The sequence below is a fragment of the Eptatretus burgeri genome, chromosome 1 (assembly GCF_056783735.1).
Source record: "Eptatretus burgeri isolate ZD-2024b chromosome 1, Ebu_testis_v1, whole genome shotgun sequence".
Lineage (NCBI taxonomy): Eukaryota > Metazoa > Chordata > Myxini > Myxiniformes > Myxinidae > Eptatretus > Eptatretus burgeri.
Genome location: NC_140961.1, coordinates 76,308,733 through 76,324,081, shown reverse-complemented (window position 1 = coordinate 76,324,081; position 15,349 = coordinate 76,308,733). Strand labels below are relative to the sequence as shown.

At 41.5% G+C, this 15,349-nt stretch overlaps 1 protein-coding gene across 4 annotated transcripts in view; it reads right to left on the bottom strand.

Moving 5' to 3' along the window:
* ATE1 (arginyltransferase 1) overlaps positions 1–15,349 on the bottom strand; it is an 89,187-nt gene that overhangs the window by 49,735 nt on the left and 24,103 nt on the right. For all 4 annotated transcript variants that reach the window (XM_085888925.1, XM_085888936.1, XM_085888917.1 and 1 more), the window contains exon 5: positions 3,839–4,036. In XM_085888925.1, coding sequence (XP_085745051.1) covers positions 3,839–4,036 — 198 coding nt within the window. The remainder of the gene's footprint in view (positions 1–3,838; positions 4,037–15,349) is intronic.

Genomic DNA, 15,349 nt, shown 5'->3' with positions numbered 1-15,349 from the left:
CAAACACTGAGTTTAGGCATTCAGCTTTTTCATGTGCGGTATCAGCAGTGTGGCCATTTGAAGTAACGGAGGGGATGGAGAGGGAACATACACCAGAACCAGATTTGATAAGACGCCACCAGGATTTGGAGGATGGAGAGAGGTTTGAGAGTTCAGACTTGAGCTTGGAAAGATGTTGTTTTCTGGCTCTCCTGAAGGTAGATACACACTTGTTCTGAGCTTTATTGAAGGAACTGAGATTACCCTCAGTTGAGTTTGCTTTCCATGAGGCAAAGGCAAGTTGTTTCAAGACAACTGCCTCACCACAAGCTTCAGTGAACCATGGGCGGGAGGAAGGGAAGGACAACTGAAGATGAGAGGGGATAAATCTGTGCATGAGGGAGAGAGAGCAAATTTCTTTGAAAGAATTCCCAGGATGAGTTGATGTTGGAGAAAGTGGCGATGGGAGACCAGTCTCGGAGTTTGAGGGCTGCTTGAAGTCCCTGCCAGTCGGCTTGAGTGAAATGCCAAACTCGACGGTGCTGAGGTGGTTCTCTGATAATAGCCAGAGAGATGTCCACTTTGACCAGAACGTGGTCAGAAGAACCGATTGGAGCAGAGGAAGAACAGCAGATATTTTCAGGGAAATTTGTCAAAATCAGATCCAGAAGAGATAGAGTGCCATTGGTTGAGATCCGGGTCAGGAAGTTGACAGATTGAGTCAGTCCCAATGAGTCGCAGAAAGCTTTTGCTGAAGTGCCATGACAGGTGAGAGAGGTGCCCACACCGAGCCAACTGGCATGATGACAATTGAAGTCTCCACATATGAAAAGAAGAGAGTTCGGATGAGAAGATAGAAGTTGTTCCAAGTTTTCGGATAGTGGGGTGTAAATGGAGTCATCACTGTTAAACATCACCACATGACTAAAAGATACGTGATCTCCAATATTTCCAACAGTCGACATGGCTTTGTCAAGGGCCAACAAACTGCTCTTTTCAAATACAACAAAGGTAAATAACCAAATGACATTAAAATGAATATCTTGAGAAAGGGTTTTGTTTATATATGTACATGGTCTCGGCTCGTGGGGGAAAACGAAGAGCTGGGACACAGAACAGAACAGGACACAACAGAACAAAGTGAGCAACAGGAGAAATGGGAAACGCCAATACCAGGGCAGAGGAAGAAGGAAGGCAGAGACAGACAAACAAGAGATGCAGGTAACGATGAGGGTTAGAGGAAAACGCAAGGGGTTGACAAGATGGATACACAAGCAAAATTTTGGGAGGAGTGGGAGTGGTTTAACGGGTTTGTGAAATATCATGGCTTTGGATATGGGATGATCTTGGAGATCATCATATTGGAGATCATTGGAGATCTTGGAGACCAAAATAATATATATATATTTTTTGGATATGGGATGACCTGAGATGGTCATCTTGAAGATGCTATCTTGAAGATGAAGATGAAGGTCATCTTGAAGATGCTATCAAGATAACAGCTATCTTGAAGACCCGGAGGGAAGAATGACATCGAAGAGAGTGTGGAAGGTAGTTCCACAAGCAGGAAAAGAGAGGGATAAATGAGTGGAGGTGAGGAGTGGTTGTGAATTTAGGTAAGGTTCACAAGAATGGAGTGGATGCTCCAGAAGGTACGAGTTGCAGATACAGAGGGGTGCACACCTTTCAATTTCCTCTTCGTGTGTGAGTCAATTATGATGCATACTATGACGGCAGATTAGGGGAAGTAACTCCTATTCTGTGCCGTGACGCATGAACATCGGCCAATCACAGCACCGCAAAGTTACACAATGCTGCCATATTTAGATTCTGCTGGTGTTGGCCACAAACTCACCTAATTGTGCGATTTTGTTGTGCATACACCTGAATGAAAATCCTCTCCCATTCATAGCATAGTGAGAACGAGTCCTTTTCAACAGGGTGGGTGGTCTGTTTTTCATTGCAGACTGCAATCTGACATTTGCACCCTAATTTTTAATCCCAAATTATGGAAAAACAGCTCTTATTTCCATTTTGCCAGTATATGCTGTCATCCATATCCATTCAGGGCCCACCACATTGGTGTAAGCAGTGATGCATGTGTGTAAGGATATGCATGTGCTATTGTCAACACCCCTCATCGAGCGCTTTCATGGACTCGTTCACCCAATAATGCTGAGCGCCTCGTAACTTGGTCAATGCTGTCTCCATAGGCATCATGTCGACATCGTATCACTAATTTTGCCTCAAGACAAAACGAGTGAGTGTCATGGAAGGTCCGAAAAAGAGGAAGATTACGGACTTCTTTTCGTTCATCAGTGCAACAGACCATAATACAATAGATGAGGCACAACACGGTAAGCCTGCAGCGGCAGCAGATACAGAGGCGCAATCCGAGGTACATAATGAAGCAACCACTTCTTCCGATCCTCTTGACAATACAAACACTCCGAAACCAACTGATGCAACAAACGACAAATCAGTGCCAGCTTACGATGTCAGTGATATTGCCGGCAAAGTTGGCATCCGGGTGACGAGAAAATAAAGTACTTGAACGAACATCACTGTCGGCAAAATTTTGATTGGGGACGATGTGAGCCCAGCACCCAGTCGATCAATGCCATCATTTCACACTACGGTTGTGCACATGCCTTGTTTTAACAAAGGAATGGCTGGGCAAGTCGGCACCAGTTTGCCACTTTGGCCCATTAATCATCGCAAAATCTGAACTGTTGAGCCAAGGAAGAATGCAAGGAACTGCAGAAAACTTCCAAAAATGCAGGAAATGCTGTTTCCAACGATCAATTTTTAAAAAATTTCCTGGGAGAGGATCCCCAGATCCCCCGTTCAGCACGATGGCCTGATGCACAACCCCCACCCCCCGCCCCTGAAAATGTGGTTGAAAATTGACCAAGAAAAGTTGTAAACATAGACAACAACCAGTTGGTTTATGCCAGGAAGATCAACAACAGAAGCAATTTTTATGTTGAGGCAATGCCAAGTGAAACATTTGGCAAAGAAAAGGAAACTGTATCGTGTTTTCGTTGACTTCGAGAAAAATATGATCATGTACCAAAAGCAGTTGCTGAATGGGCTCCAAGAAGACAACTCTTGCCTGAAGAAATGGTAAAGTCGTCATGGGAATTTATAAAAAAAGAATCAAGATTTATGGTAAAGACCAACATGAGATGCACTGAAATGTTTAAAGTCAAGGTATGATGACACGAGGGAGCTCCTCTCCACCTCAACTTCGAGGGAGAGGTGGGAGAGTACACCTTAACATTCTACTTCTTCGTTCGTATGCAGCACAAAGCTGCAGGGTAGCATCATTGGCTGATGTTGAACATGTTGAAGGCTATGCCAAGATACAATGCCCTCTGCTGGTTAGAGCAGGAATTGGGAATTTTCTGATGGTGCTGGCAATAGAAAAATGAGGCATTCAATGTCAATGTCTAGTGCAAGAGCGACATTTTCTGGTGACAAATGTTTGTGGACTTATTTGTAGATTTGTTATTTTTAACCTCCTCTTTATGATAGATTGTTTTCAAACATTTTAATAACTTGTTTTTATATGTTCTTGCAATGATTAGCTTCTAACTGCTCTGCTCATGATGTCCAAATATTTTGAATCATCTTTGCTTGGGGACAAGCATTGTTGTAAGCTTGCAAAAAATGAACTATTGATCTGCAAGGTAACATCAAAAATCTATCATAATTTTTTTTGAGAAAAAGCAAACTCAATGTACGTGTTCATTACAACAAATTGACAAGAATCTCTAACAAATTACAGAGAGCTGACCAAATGAAAATCCACCTGCCAAGGAAAGGATCGTCAGTCACCAAACTCAATGCTGCTCACCTGGACGGGGCATTTTCTTTTTTTTAACTTCACTTTCTGATCCAAAGAATGTCTTAGTTGCTTGATTGCTCGTGAAAGCTTCGAAGGGTTCCTGCAAACCTTCCTTTGTTGAAATGTTAGGATCGTGAAGATCAGGGCAAGGATGATCCTGGACCGGGAGAAAGTCTGGAAGAGTATTCATATCCATTGTCGATTCACCTGTCGGTACAATTCAGCTTTCAATCAACAGATCAATACAGTACAGTAAACCCTGATATATTTTGGGTTTGACAAATCATAGGCAACCTCTTTGTGTACAGATCGAGTTATCGTGGTGCTTAATTTTGACCAATCAAACTTTTGCCCATTGGTTTTAACTACCGCAGCATTTTCCAGGAATGCAACTCCAAATTCCCCCATACCCACCAACCACCCCCCCTCCTCCCGTGATAGTGAAGGGTTTACTGTACAACATTTATTTATTTATTTATTTTACACACTATTTGGTTCTGCAGGAAAGCTGTGCAATAAAACACAGATCGTGTCATATCACACAAAGGCAAATGCATATCTCACCATGTCATTATGATTGCTTGAGTTTTAAAATACATGGCTGCTTTCATTGTGAAATCCAGATTATACTACTGATCTGACGATGGTAGTTGTAATTATGGGCATCCAGATCCAAACGCAGTAACATAATTTCTTATTGCAACTGTATATACTGTGTTTACAATTAAGGTTATTGTGGAAAAAAAATATATATATATATAAATTAAAAACATTTAGAGCTCCACTGAAAAATGTTTGGTAAGCGAATACTGGTATGTACTTTGTGAACGGAATAATGGCTTGTATGCAAGTTAGACAATCCTTTCCCACCACGCGACGCACCCGACCACCTCCTTTTTTCTCGGCAAAACTGTGCATACATTCCACTTCAAATCTCAAACAGATCCATCCAAAAATTATGCAGGAAAAAGAGGAAGGGAGGGGGAGTGGAAGAAGGGAAGTGGTAAAGGAGGAAAAAGTAAGTACATAAAGCAAATGAGGTCATGAACCATTTACTGCCATGTAGACAGTGGCCTGCAAAAGTATTCACCCCCGTCCAATAATGTCCCATTTAGATGAATTACATATGATGTAAAAACAATTTTTCCAACTGAACTTTTTTTATTCATAACTGGAGAGATCAAATTAAACACTGTTATAGTTGAAGGAGGTTACATGTCAGGAATATCTGCAAAAAACATGTACAAATCAAAATTCACTGGGTGTAAAATTATTCAGCCCCTGAGGTTAGTACTTTGTGGAAGCAACTTTTGCAGCAATGACTGCTATGAGTCTTTTTGGGTAGGTCTCTACCAGCTTTGTACAGTGAGATGGTGAAATCTTTGCCCATTCTTCAAGTGAAAATTGCTCTAGTTCTGACAAGTTTGATGGAGATCGTCAATGGACTGAAATCTTCAAGTCTCGCCATGAATGTTCAATTGGGTTCAAGTCAGGACTTTGACTGGGCCACTCAAGAACATTTATTTTCTTCTTATTCAGCCACTTCAGTGTGGCTTTAGCTTTGTGCTTTGGGTCATTGTCCTGCTGAAATGTGAACCTCCTACCCAGTTTCAGATTCATGGCTGACTCGAGCAAGTTTTCATCAAGAATTATCCTGTACTTTGCACTGTCCATTGCTCCTTCGATCCTGACAAGCCTGCCAATCCCTGCTAATGAAAATCAGCCCCAAAGCATGATGCTGCCACCAACATGCTTGGCAGTAGAGACGGTGTTGACTGGGTGATGTGCAGTGTTAGGCTTGTGCCAGATGGAACACTTTGAATCTAGACCAAAAAGTTCAATTTTTGTCTCATGTGACAACAAAACATTTCTCCACTTGCCTGCAGTATCATTAAGATCCATCCATTGGGACCATACTCTGTGCAGAGCGTTCGTGCTTCCAAAGCAGTCTCCTTGGCTATTGGACACAATCCTGGACAGGTCGCCACTCCGACACAGGATCCCAGCAAGCTGGCACTCATTTTGCCACCCTCAGAAGGATGACAGACAGAGTCAACCCCACCTGGTATTGATTCAACAGGAAAGTGGGATTTGAACTCAGGATCCTAGGATCCCAAACCCACCACCTTAACCATTAAGCCAACATCAGGCATATCATTAAGATGCTTTTTCACAAACTCCATATGGGCAATTCCGCAGTTAGAGGGACATGACCCTAAAATTTCAATTTGTTTTTTTCCTTGATTTTTGTGTGTGATTTACGAAAGGACACATTGATGATTCAGGAAAAAATATTTTTCAGGGTATATTGATAGTTTTAGGTGGTGAATTCACCAATTTTGAACAAGAATTGTTCCAGATAAATTTTATCAGCAAAATCTCCATAATGGCAAAGAAGATATCTAGTCAAATTAAATGCCATTTTCTTACCAAAAATATTGAATTCATAGAGGCAGTGTAGTGCTTTCATGGATATATTAAGTAAAATCAACCTACATGTCTTCAAAATGCAAACATGTGTGCATTTCCCAACCCCTAGAAAGTCATGTAACGTTACTAACCGAAAAGTGAAATTATTTACCTCCAGAGTGTATAAAGTGTCTATGAATGATAATATTTCAATTTTTCCTGCTGTGTCCAATGACTAATTGAAATATATAAATAAGTATTACTTGTCATGATAGAAGTTAGAAATAACAGCAATCAAAATGTGTAACGTTACTAACCATGTAACGTTACTAACCAGCCTTTGTGTATTGTAACGTTACTAACCATGAAATAAGTGAATAAGACTCGAATAGACAGGTCCTGGTCAAGACAAAAGTGACAGTAAGACAACAGAGGGCAGTATGAAGACAGTGGGGGGGGGGGGGTGAGGGGTAAATTGGGACATGGGAAGGGACCCGTTGATGGAATCGGTGGGTCAGCCAAGCGTTTTGTGTGGGACAAGGTGAGAACACGTAAACATACTGTAACTGATGCAAAGAATTTTGCAGAAGCTGCAAGTACCATGAAGAATGTGTCTGTTCGTGAGATTACTTCCAGTGAGATCGCAAAAAGGAACGAGAAGCTGAACCTTGATGTCATCTTCAGTGAAGCCAAGGCCATTACTGGCATAGCAAAGATGCACTTCTTCAAAGTGGTAAATGACGAGGTGGTAGCCTATGTCCTGAGCAGAGACAAGCACGATGAGGCAACCCAGAGCAGCAGTGAGACCATTGCAGCAGTGGGAGACTGGTTCATAGTTGAGTACGATGGAAAACAATTTCCAGGAGAAGTTCTTGCTGTACGAGATGGAGAGTTCCAGGTGTCAGTAATGGCACATGTCGGGAAGTACTGGAAATGGCCTTCAACTAGGGATGCTATTTTCTACATGAGACACCAGATGATTGCCCCGTTGGATGCACCAGAAGTAGTGAACAATCGAGGCCATTTCAAATTTTCTGTCCCAATTTGAAATTATTGTACGGTGGTTTGTCAGGTGTAATTACATTTCAGGTACAGCGAACAGACTTTTGTTTTCACGTCAATGCAGAGATACGTTCAAAGTGGTCTAAAGAAAAAAAAAACATATCACATATCTCTAGACTTGAATAAACATGAATTCAAATACTATGATGTAAACTACTGTCACAATATCAAATGTTGCATTATGGCCATACACTGTACATACTACATACCGGTACATTAGTTTTTGCTCTTTGGTTTCTTTCCCTATATGAAAGGTACTCTTGAATGAGGAACACATACAATATGTACTGTTTTGTTCAACTTGTGAATTCCAGTGAATCACGATGAACTGTGATCAGCATAGTTATGGATCTGTGGATATCACTTGACCCAGTCTTTAAAGTGGTACTCTTTTGTTGTTTGTAATTTATTGTAACTTTTTCTTGTCTTTTTTAACACATATGTAATTTGTACCATTGTACAAGTACAATGACGCTATACTGCTTGAGTTTGGTGATTGAAATAAGAGTTTCATGTCTTATCTGATGTTTTTTTAGCTTATTTCACATTCTCTTGAGGAAAAATGTAATGATTTGAGATTAAACATAATTCTGTGAGTCATTGTAATCACTGGACAAAGTGTAACGTTACTAACCGTAACGTTACTAACCATGATTTTTGTTCCTAATTTTCAAACAAAGCTAGAATGAGAAAGGATATTTAGGGTAGCTATTGCCCTTAAAGCTAGAAATGAAAAAATAGAGTTGATATGTTTCAAGCTATACCAATTTTAGCAAACTTTTCATTCAAAGATGCTCATCAATTTTTCATGTCCTTTTTTTGTAACATTACTAACCGGCATTAAAAGCTGTTCTTTCTTCTAGAATGTTTCATGAAATGATTTCATTCTTTGCTCTGTTCTACGTCTAGACGAGGTTGATCTCTGGTGACATTAATGAGACTTTACATCCACAGATAGAGAAAGGACTCTTATCTAAATAATGAGAATGTCCCTAAAATGTAACGTTACTAACTGCGGAATTGCCAATATGAGCTTTTCGATGCGTCTTTTCAGTAATGGTTTCTTTCTTGCCACCTGTACATTGAGGCCAGCTTTGTGAACGGAACAGGATATTGTTGATTGATGAACACTGACCCCCATCTTGGACATAGAGACTTGCAGATCTTTCAGTCATTGTTGGATTTACAGTGACATCCCAAACCAGTTTCATCTTCAATGGTACGATACATATTCCACTTCTTAATGATGGATTTCACCGTACTCAAAGGGATAATGAGTGACTTCGAAATATTCTTATAACCCTCTCCTGAACGGTGCTTCTCCAACACTTTATGTCTGCCTTCTTTGGAAAACTCCTTGATCTTCATGTTTGCCTTGTTTGTTGACCAAATAAGTTGCATCTTAAAACTCCTTACATAGGTGGGGGAGCTTCATTTTTCAGTTAAACCACTGAATACATACAGGTGAAATCGATTACAACTATTTTGTAACCTTTCAAACAAATAATTTACTCCTGAAGTGATTTCGTGTTAATTAGGCAAAGGGTTTGAACACTTATGCTACTGAGAATCATCTGATTTTCTCTGTTAATCAAACTTATTTGCATTTTATCTGCATTGTTTAGCTTTATCACTTTGGAGTAGTTTGTGAAGACTCTATATTTTAAGTTTGATTTGAAACCTGGATGGTATTCATGGACTACATACCCATGCAGTCTTGAGGACTTGGTGCGAGCCAACTCTTTTGTTTTTTAAGGTTTTTTTGTCTTTGATCTAATATGGCTTCCAGACCATGATGACATCATCTTTGTCAAACCACATTTTCCCATGGGTAGGTGATCAATTAGTTAAATTTGACTCATACAAAGATTTTCAAAAGATTTTCCCTTCGGTCCGATTTGGCTACCAGACCACGTGACACATGATGGTCATTTTTATGAAAATCCTGTTCAAATTTCAAGTAAATCGGATGAAAATTGACAATTTCAGAAAGTTGGCCTATGATGACCTCAAAAAGAATTGGTAGTTGAATTCAATGACCAAATGTGCAAATCCTCTTCAAATTTCCAGTCAATAGGATGAAAAAAATGAGCATTTTTGAAAATTGTCAGATGACCTTTGGCTTATGTTGACCTCAAAAGAGTGACCGCTATATCACATTGTCATGTAAATTTGGTAAAGTTTCAATTTCCTCCGCTGAATGGTTTTCGATGTATGCTCAACAAAACGCAGACACGACGTACGCCGTACGGCACATGTACATACGGTGCCGATCGCTTAACCCTGCTTTTCACTTCGCGAGCGCAGGGTAATAAACTCAGGTGGCATCAAAATGTGAAAACTTTGGAGGGGATGAACACTTTTACAGGCCACTGCAGTGGTGTGTAATTGAACTGAAAGCACAATGGAACCGAGCCTCCCACCTAAGTAAACAATTTTCCATTTAATAATCATAAAATTATTGTTTTGCCATTAACAAAAATATTTTAAGGGACCATTAAATATAAAACAAACTGCATTGTTGAAATATATTTTGGTTTACTGTGTCCTTCATTTTTCTTCTTCTTCTTAAATTAGCTCTCAGGTCAAACTCAAAAAATATTTCAGTCCTCAATTAAGAATTGCTGTGTGCAGTTCCCTCTGTCTCCAGGGCCATATCCTTCTTTAACGTGTTGAAGTAGTTGAGATCAGGTCTGCCACGCTTCAGCCTTCCATGATACCAATCTCCTATCCAGTCGCACCCAACTGCTAATGTACTTGATGTCTATTGCACCAGAGAAGGTGGAAAAGTTTCCAGCAATTCTCGACTCGGTTTCTGCAACTGTACTGGAGGGTATCAGCTCAAGTGTCCCAAAAACCTGCTATGCTGCGTTTGCACATCTTCTTTCTGCTCTTTTAACCCTATCATTTGCCCTTTGTCATCTTCCATCAGCTTGGAAATCAACCAACATCACGGCATCACATAAAAAGAGGTGCAAAAACAGATCCCCTTAACCTTTGGAACCGTGAGCTCCTTGGACTTCAGCTCCCCCACCCTGAACTCCATTGAGAAAAATAACTGAAAGGTTGAAATTAGTTATATTTCAGTATTCTGCCTGTAAAAATGTTTTTTCTAGCCCTGTAACTACAAATAAATGATATTTTGAATCAAAGACTGTCTTACTTTCTTCTTTTTTGAGTTTATCACCAATTCTCTACTTTATGGTTCCAGTCAAACGAGCCAATTGCCAATTTGTGCCAATTGCCTGGCTTTTCGATGCATAAGAATTCTTCACAGTACATGCACCAGTGTATTGTCTTGCAATGTTATGGCAAGTCCTTATCCTTTGCCATAGGGTTCCTTTGCTTAGCCATAAGGCAAGTCCTTAGGCATCTCTCTGCACACAACACAACGATTATTGGTAGTTGCATGTGGAGCCTTTTCTACATCATGGTGAGCATCCCGTTTCAGTCGTCACTAGTCTTGAAACTCTGCTGAGCGTCGATTACCAAATGCTGCTCCAGAAGATTGAACATCTCCAACAAATTCCTGACAGTTTCTCTGTAAACAAATGGAAAGTGACTACTCTCTTGTTTGGTGGAGCATGGCGCTTTATGAAACCCAGCTGTTTCATGAAACCTGAAACCCAGACGTATGCGTCGTACGCAGCCCACATGAATAATTTTATTACCGAACGTCTTGGCTATTTATAGTTCGCACAGCAAAAGCCTCCACTGGCACTCGCACCTCAAACGAGACTTTCACGGCACAGTGTGGTCACAAGGATGGGCCGACTGGCATGTGTCTCAAAATGTGTGCACAGCAAAAACCTCCTTCGCACTTCCAATGAGACTCTCATGACGAAATGAGACGAAGATCGGGTGCAATATAACGGAGCGCTAATTGCTTAGGAAGTTGCTCATGATGTGTTTGTAAACAAGAGCATGTGGCGGCTGATGCTGATCAGCCGCTCGAGTTTATGCTGTTTTAAATAGTGGCAGATAAAACGGCTGCTGGGGTTCAAAGGGTTAACTACAAACCTATGAGCTTACTTCCAGTCATCAGCAAGGTCATGGAATCCATTATTGCAGTTGATATGAAATCTTTCCTTTTCTCCAACGGCCTCATTTCAGATCACCAATTCAGATTCGCACCAAGTCAGTCTACTTTGGTGATGCTGCTCCTACTCTCGCAACATTGGATGGAGGACTTCGATGTCCGACATGACATCAGGGCCATCTCTCGAGACATATCTCAAATTTGATACAATCTGGCATCCTGTCTTACTCTCCAAATGGCATCCATGCCAATTCCACACACGGCTTACTGACCAACGTGCGGCTCTCAACAGAATCCTTTCTTCTCCTCTCCATGTCTAGGCTGCAGTGCACCAAGGCAGTGTTCTGGGCCCAGGCATATTCCTATCTTCATCAACAATCTCTCTGACTCTCTGGAAACCCTTTATCAATTTGCTGATGATTTCACCCTCTGCCATTACATCCCTCATCCTTCAGATAGGCAGGCAGCAGTCTCTTCCCTCTCTTCAGATCGTGATAAAATCACAAGCTGGTCAAACATTTGGAATATGTCTTTCATTGCTGATAAATCTCACACACTCACTCTGAAAGTATGGCAAGCCATCCCATATACTTTATTAGCAATCCTCTTCAGGAAGATCAGTCACTCAAACTCCTGGGTCTCACTATCAAATACGATCTTTCTCGGTCAAACCACATTTCAAAGTTGGGCTCCAAATCCAGTCACCGACTCGGCATCCTCCATCGTACAAAGACCTTCCTCAGAAGTTTGCACACATTAACTCTTATCCACATACAAGGTCGTCATCTGCAGCTTGATGGCGTACTACTCTTCCCGAAAGGCTGGCACCCCTGCCTCACACCTTGCTCAGCTTGACACTGTGGAAACCAAGGCCTTCAAGATTATTGGAATCTCCTATGATGAAGCTGAGTCTATGGGCCAATTACTTTCCCATTGCAGACAGGTTTGTGGTCTCTGTCTTCTACTCCCTTCTTTCTGGTCTTGCACCCTCTACTCTTTCCGTGCTTCTGACATCCAAGGATATTGCTTTGTAAATCCACCCTCCCAAAGCCAAAATGCCTGGATGACATTTTTTGCTGGTGCTTAAAGGTCCCATGACTCAAAATGTTGTGGTTATTTATATATTAACTTGACCTTCCTCGTGAAGAAATCACCCATGTTTCTTTGTTAAAATCAACAATGGGATAATTAGACCAATATTTCGAACATTTGTAGTGCTTTTCACAACTTGCTATGCCCCGCCCCTCAAAAAAGTTGAGTTCAGCGAACCGCAGGTCACGTGACTGTTGACGTCATCTCCAGAACGCGACTCATTCAGAGTGGATTGATTAGACGTCGCGCGCCGTATAAAGTACGTACAAATACATTGTGCACATTTGTTTGCAATCTCACTGATCGTCTTAATTCCTGTGATTGTTTTGCGGAAAAGAAATTCTGCTTCTGAGCCGTGTAGGCACAACAATCACGAGGCAATTATTTATCCCTTTACTACCTTGTCGTAGTCAAGTACAAATCCATTACATGTATGCACAAAAAAGGGCTATACCATGTCCACAAAATATAAAATGTGACTGTTGAACCTTTCCATTAAAAAAGAAACTTACAGGGACATACAAGTAAAATACTAAAGATTAATAATGCATCATTTCAAGGCACAAGGAGATAATTTTAAAATCAAACAATGTGAAAAACCTGCACCCACATTTTGCAGCTTATTGAATTGTTCGTTGAAACCAGCCTGCTGGGATAGGTACGATTCCACATACATGCAAGCCAGGTATGGCTGCACTCGACATACATGGGTTTATTCTAAAGTGAAGGTACTACTTTCATTGGCTTGCTATTCATTAACAATTAGCCAAAATGCTGTAATAAATGAACAGGGAAAATATTGTTACGAATTACGCGGTTCTGACGGCCACGCACGACCGCTTCAGCCGAAACGCAGTCGCGCGCCCGCCGAAAGCCGGAATTCAGTTGTAGCCTTCCGGATAACCCCGAAAACCCGCTACGGGTGCCTTAACACACCATAAACTTGTCAATATCCTGTCCGCGTGGTAAAGGGTCAATCGCCGAATCTCGATATACCTAATTATCCATGCAGACAGAAATACCGAGAATTTATACCTCGACGGAGACTTGTACAGAATGAGCCGCTAAGCGCGCTCGTCCCATGTGCATTTTGCCCAGCGGTTTTAAATCGCCAAGTTCCGTCGGACCAAATTGTCACGTTTATCGGCCTTAATAGCCAGCTAATTCCCCAAACGCGTCGTGGCAGTCAATGGTAGGAAAGTGACGCAACGAGCAGATGTATTCAAACAATGGGGCATTTACTTTATACAGCAGGCAAGCAATCGATGGGGGAATAGAGACAAGATACGAGCAAAAGCCTACAGCCGATGTATTCAATAATGTACAGTCATGCACTTAATCAGGGTTCCCACTTATTTTGAGATGTCTTTTTTAAGGACTTTTAAGAGCTAAAATAACCCCTTTTTAAGGACCACATCCGAGAAATTTCAGGGGTAAATTGAGGTGAGTCACCTAGAAATTAACAAAGATAGTAAGTTTACAAAAAATATATTTTAATAATGAACATACAGAACACAGCAGGAGCTTATTCAGTCGACAAGGCACAACACGCCACACAACCAATTGGCAAATTCACTTCACAGTTACTATAAATTTGGGTCAACAAATTCTATAAATGCCGATGATAATGGATATAATAGGCGTATTGTTCAGCTATTTTATCGTGATGACAGCGATCACAATGGCAGCCGAAGTTTGCCGAGATGACCCGAATGCAAACATGTGACCACTTCGGCAGCCGCGCAAAAACAAAGCCATGTGCTCTGGCATGAGGGCGGGCGGGAATGAAATGCGACCTTGCCGCTTAACCGGTAAACAGTTTTTTTCAATAAAATATCATTTTTAGTCACGTCTCACGTAGAGAACGTGGCTCGAAGAGAGCTCGGCATTGTTCTTTTTCTTCTTGTTCTTCTTCTTCTTCTTCTTCTTCTTCTGGTGAAGACGAAACCTTTAGGACTCGGCTCTTTAATATACAGGATCCGGATCTCCTTAAATACTAAACACCTGTACACATCCTCGCATTGAGGGTGCCTTTTGAGAGCGTCTATTATGAACTTTTAAATATATTCGGACATTTGCTTTAAAGTTTCGAAAAGTACACGTTACTGTTAAAAGATTATTCCACTTAATGTATTGTAATTTCGTAAATACACTATTTATTTCGTAAATACGTAAATACACTATGACGGGTCTCGCGATTGGCTTAATCAAGGCACGTGACGAAATATCGGAAGTTGTTGTTTTTTTCTTCTTCTTCTTCTTCTGGTGAAGACAAAACCTTGAGGACGCGGCTCTTGGACACAATTGTCCTTGTTTAGAATACTAGTGCGAGGAAAATTAAACACCCTTCACCAAATAACAGGAAAATCTGATTTTTATTGACTTTTGAACATTTTCCTGAAATTTAAGTACTTAAATTGTACAACTCAGACATGTTGGACTTTTATGGGTTTTAAGGACCCATACAAACCTAGTTAATCAGTTCTACTTAAGAGAGACAAGGCGCCACAGACTTTCGTACAAAACCCAAGGAAAATAATGTGGCTCGTGAGTCTTTAATGGTACTCAGAGCCGGGATGACCGAAGGGCTCCGAGAGAACGGTCTGGTTACCTGGTCACCCCTGGTGGCGACTCGAGGGTCTTTCGGTCGGCGACCCGTGTCTCTGTTCCACCTGGGGCGTCGCAAAATGCGCTAGTCGCTTGAGCGGCTTGAGCAGCTTGGTGGGCGGCTCTCCTTGGTCGCTTGGCCTTCCCCGCGGCCTGGTCGATCGGGCCTGGCCAACGACGCTTCAGAAGAGCGAACGGGCCATGCTCTCTTAGAGTTGATGCTCTTTCAGGACCCGCTCACTCCTCAGCGTGGCTCGATGCCCTCAAGGCCGTCTGCTCAGACCGCCAAGCTCCGATGCGCCTTTCTCTTC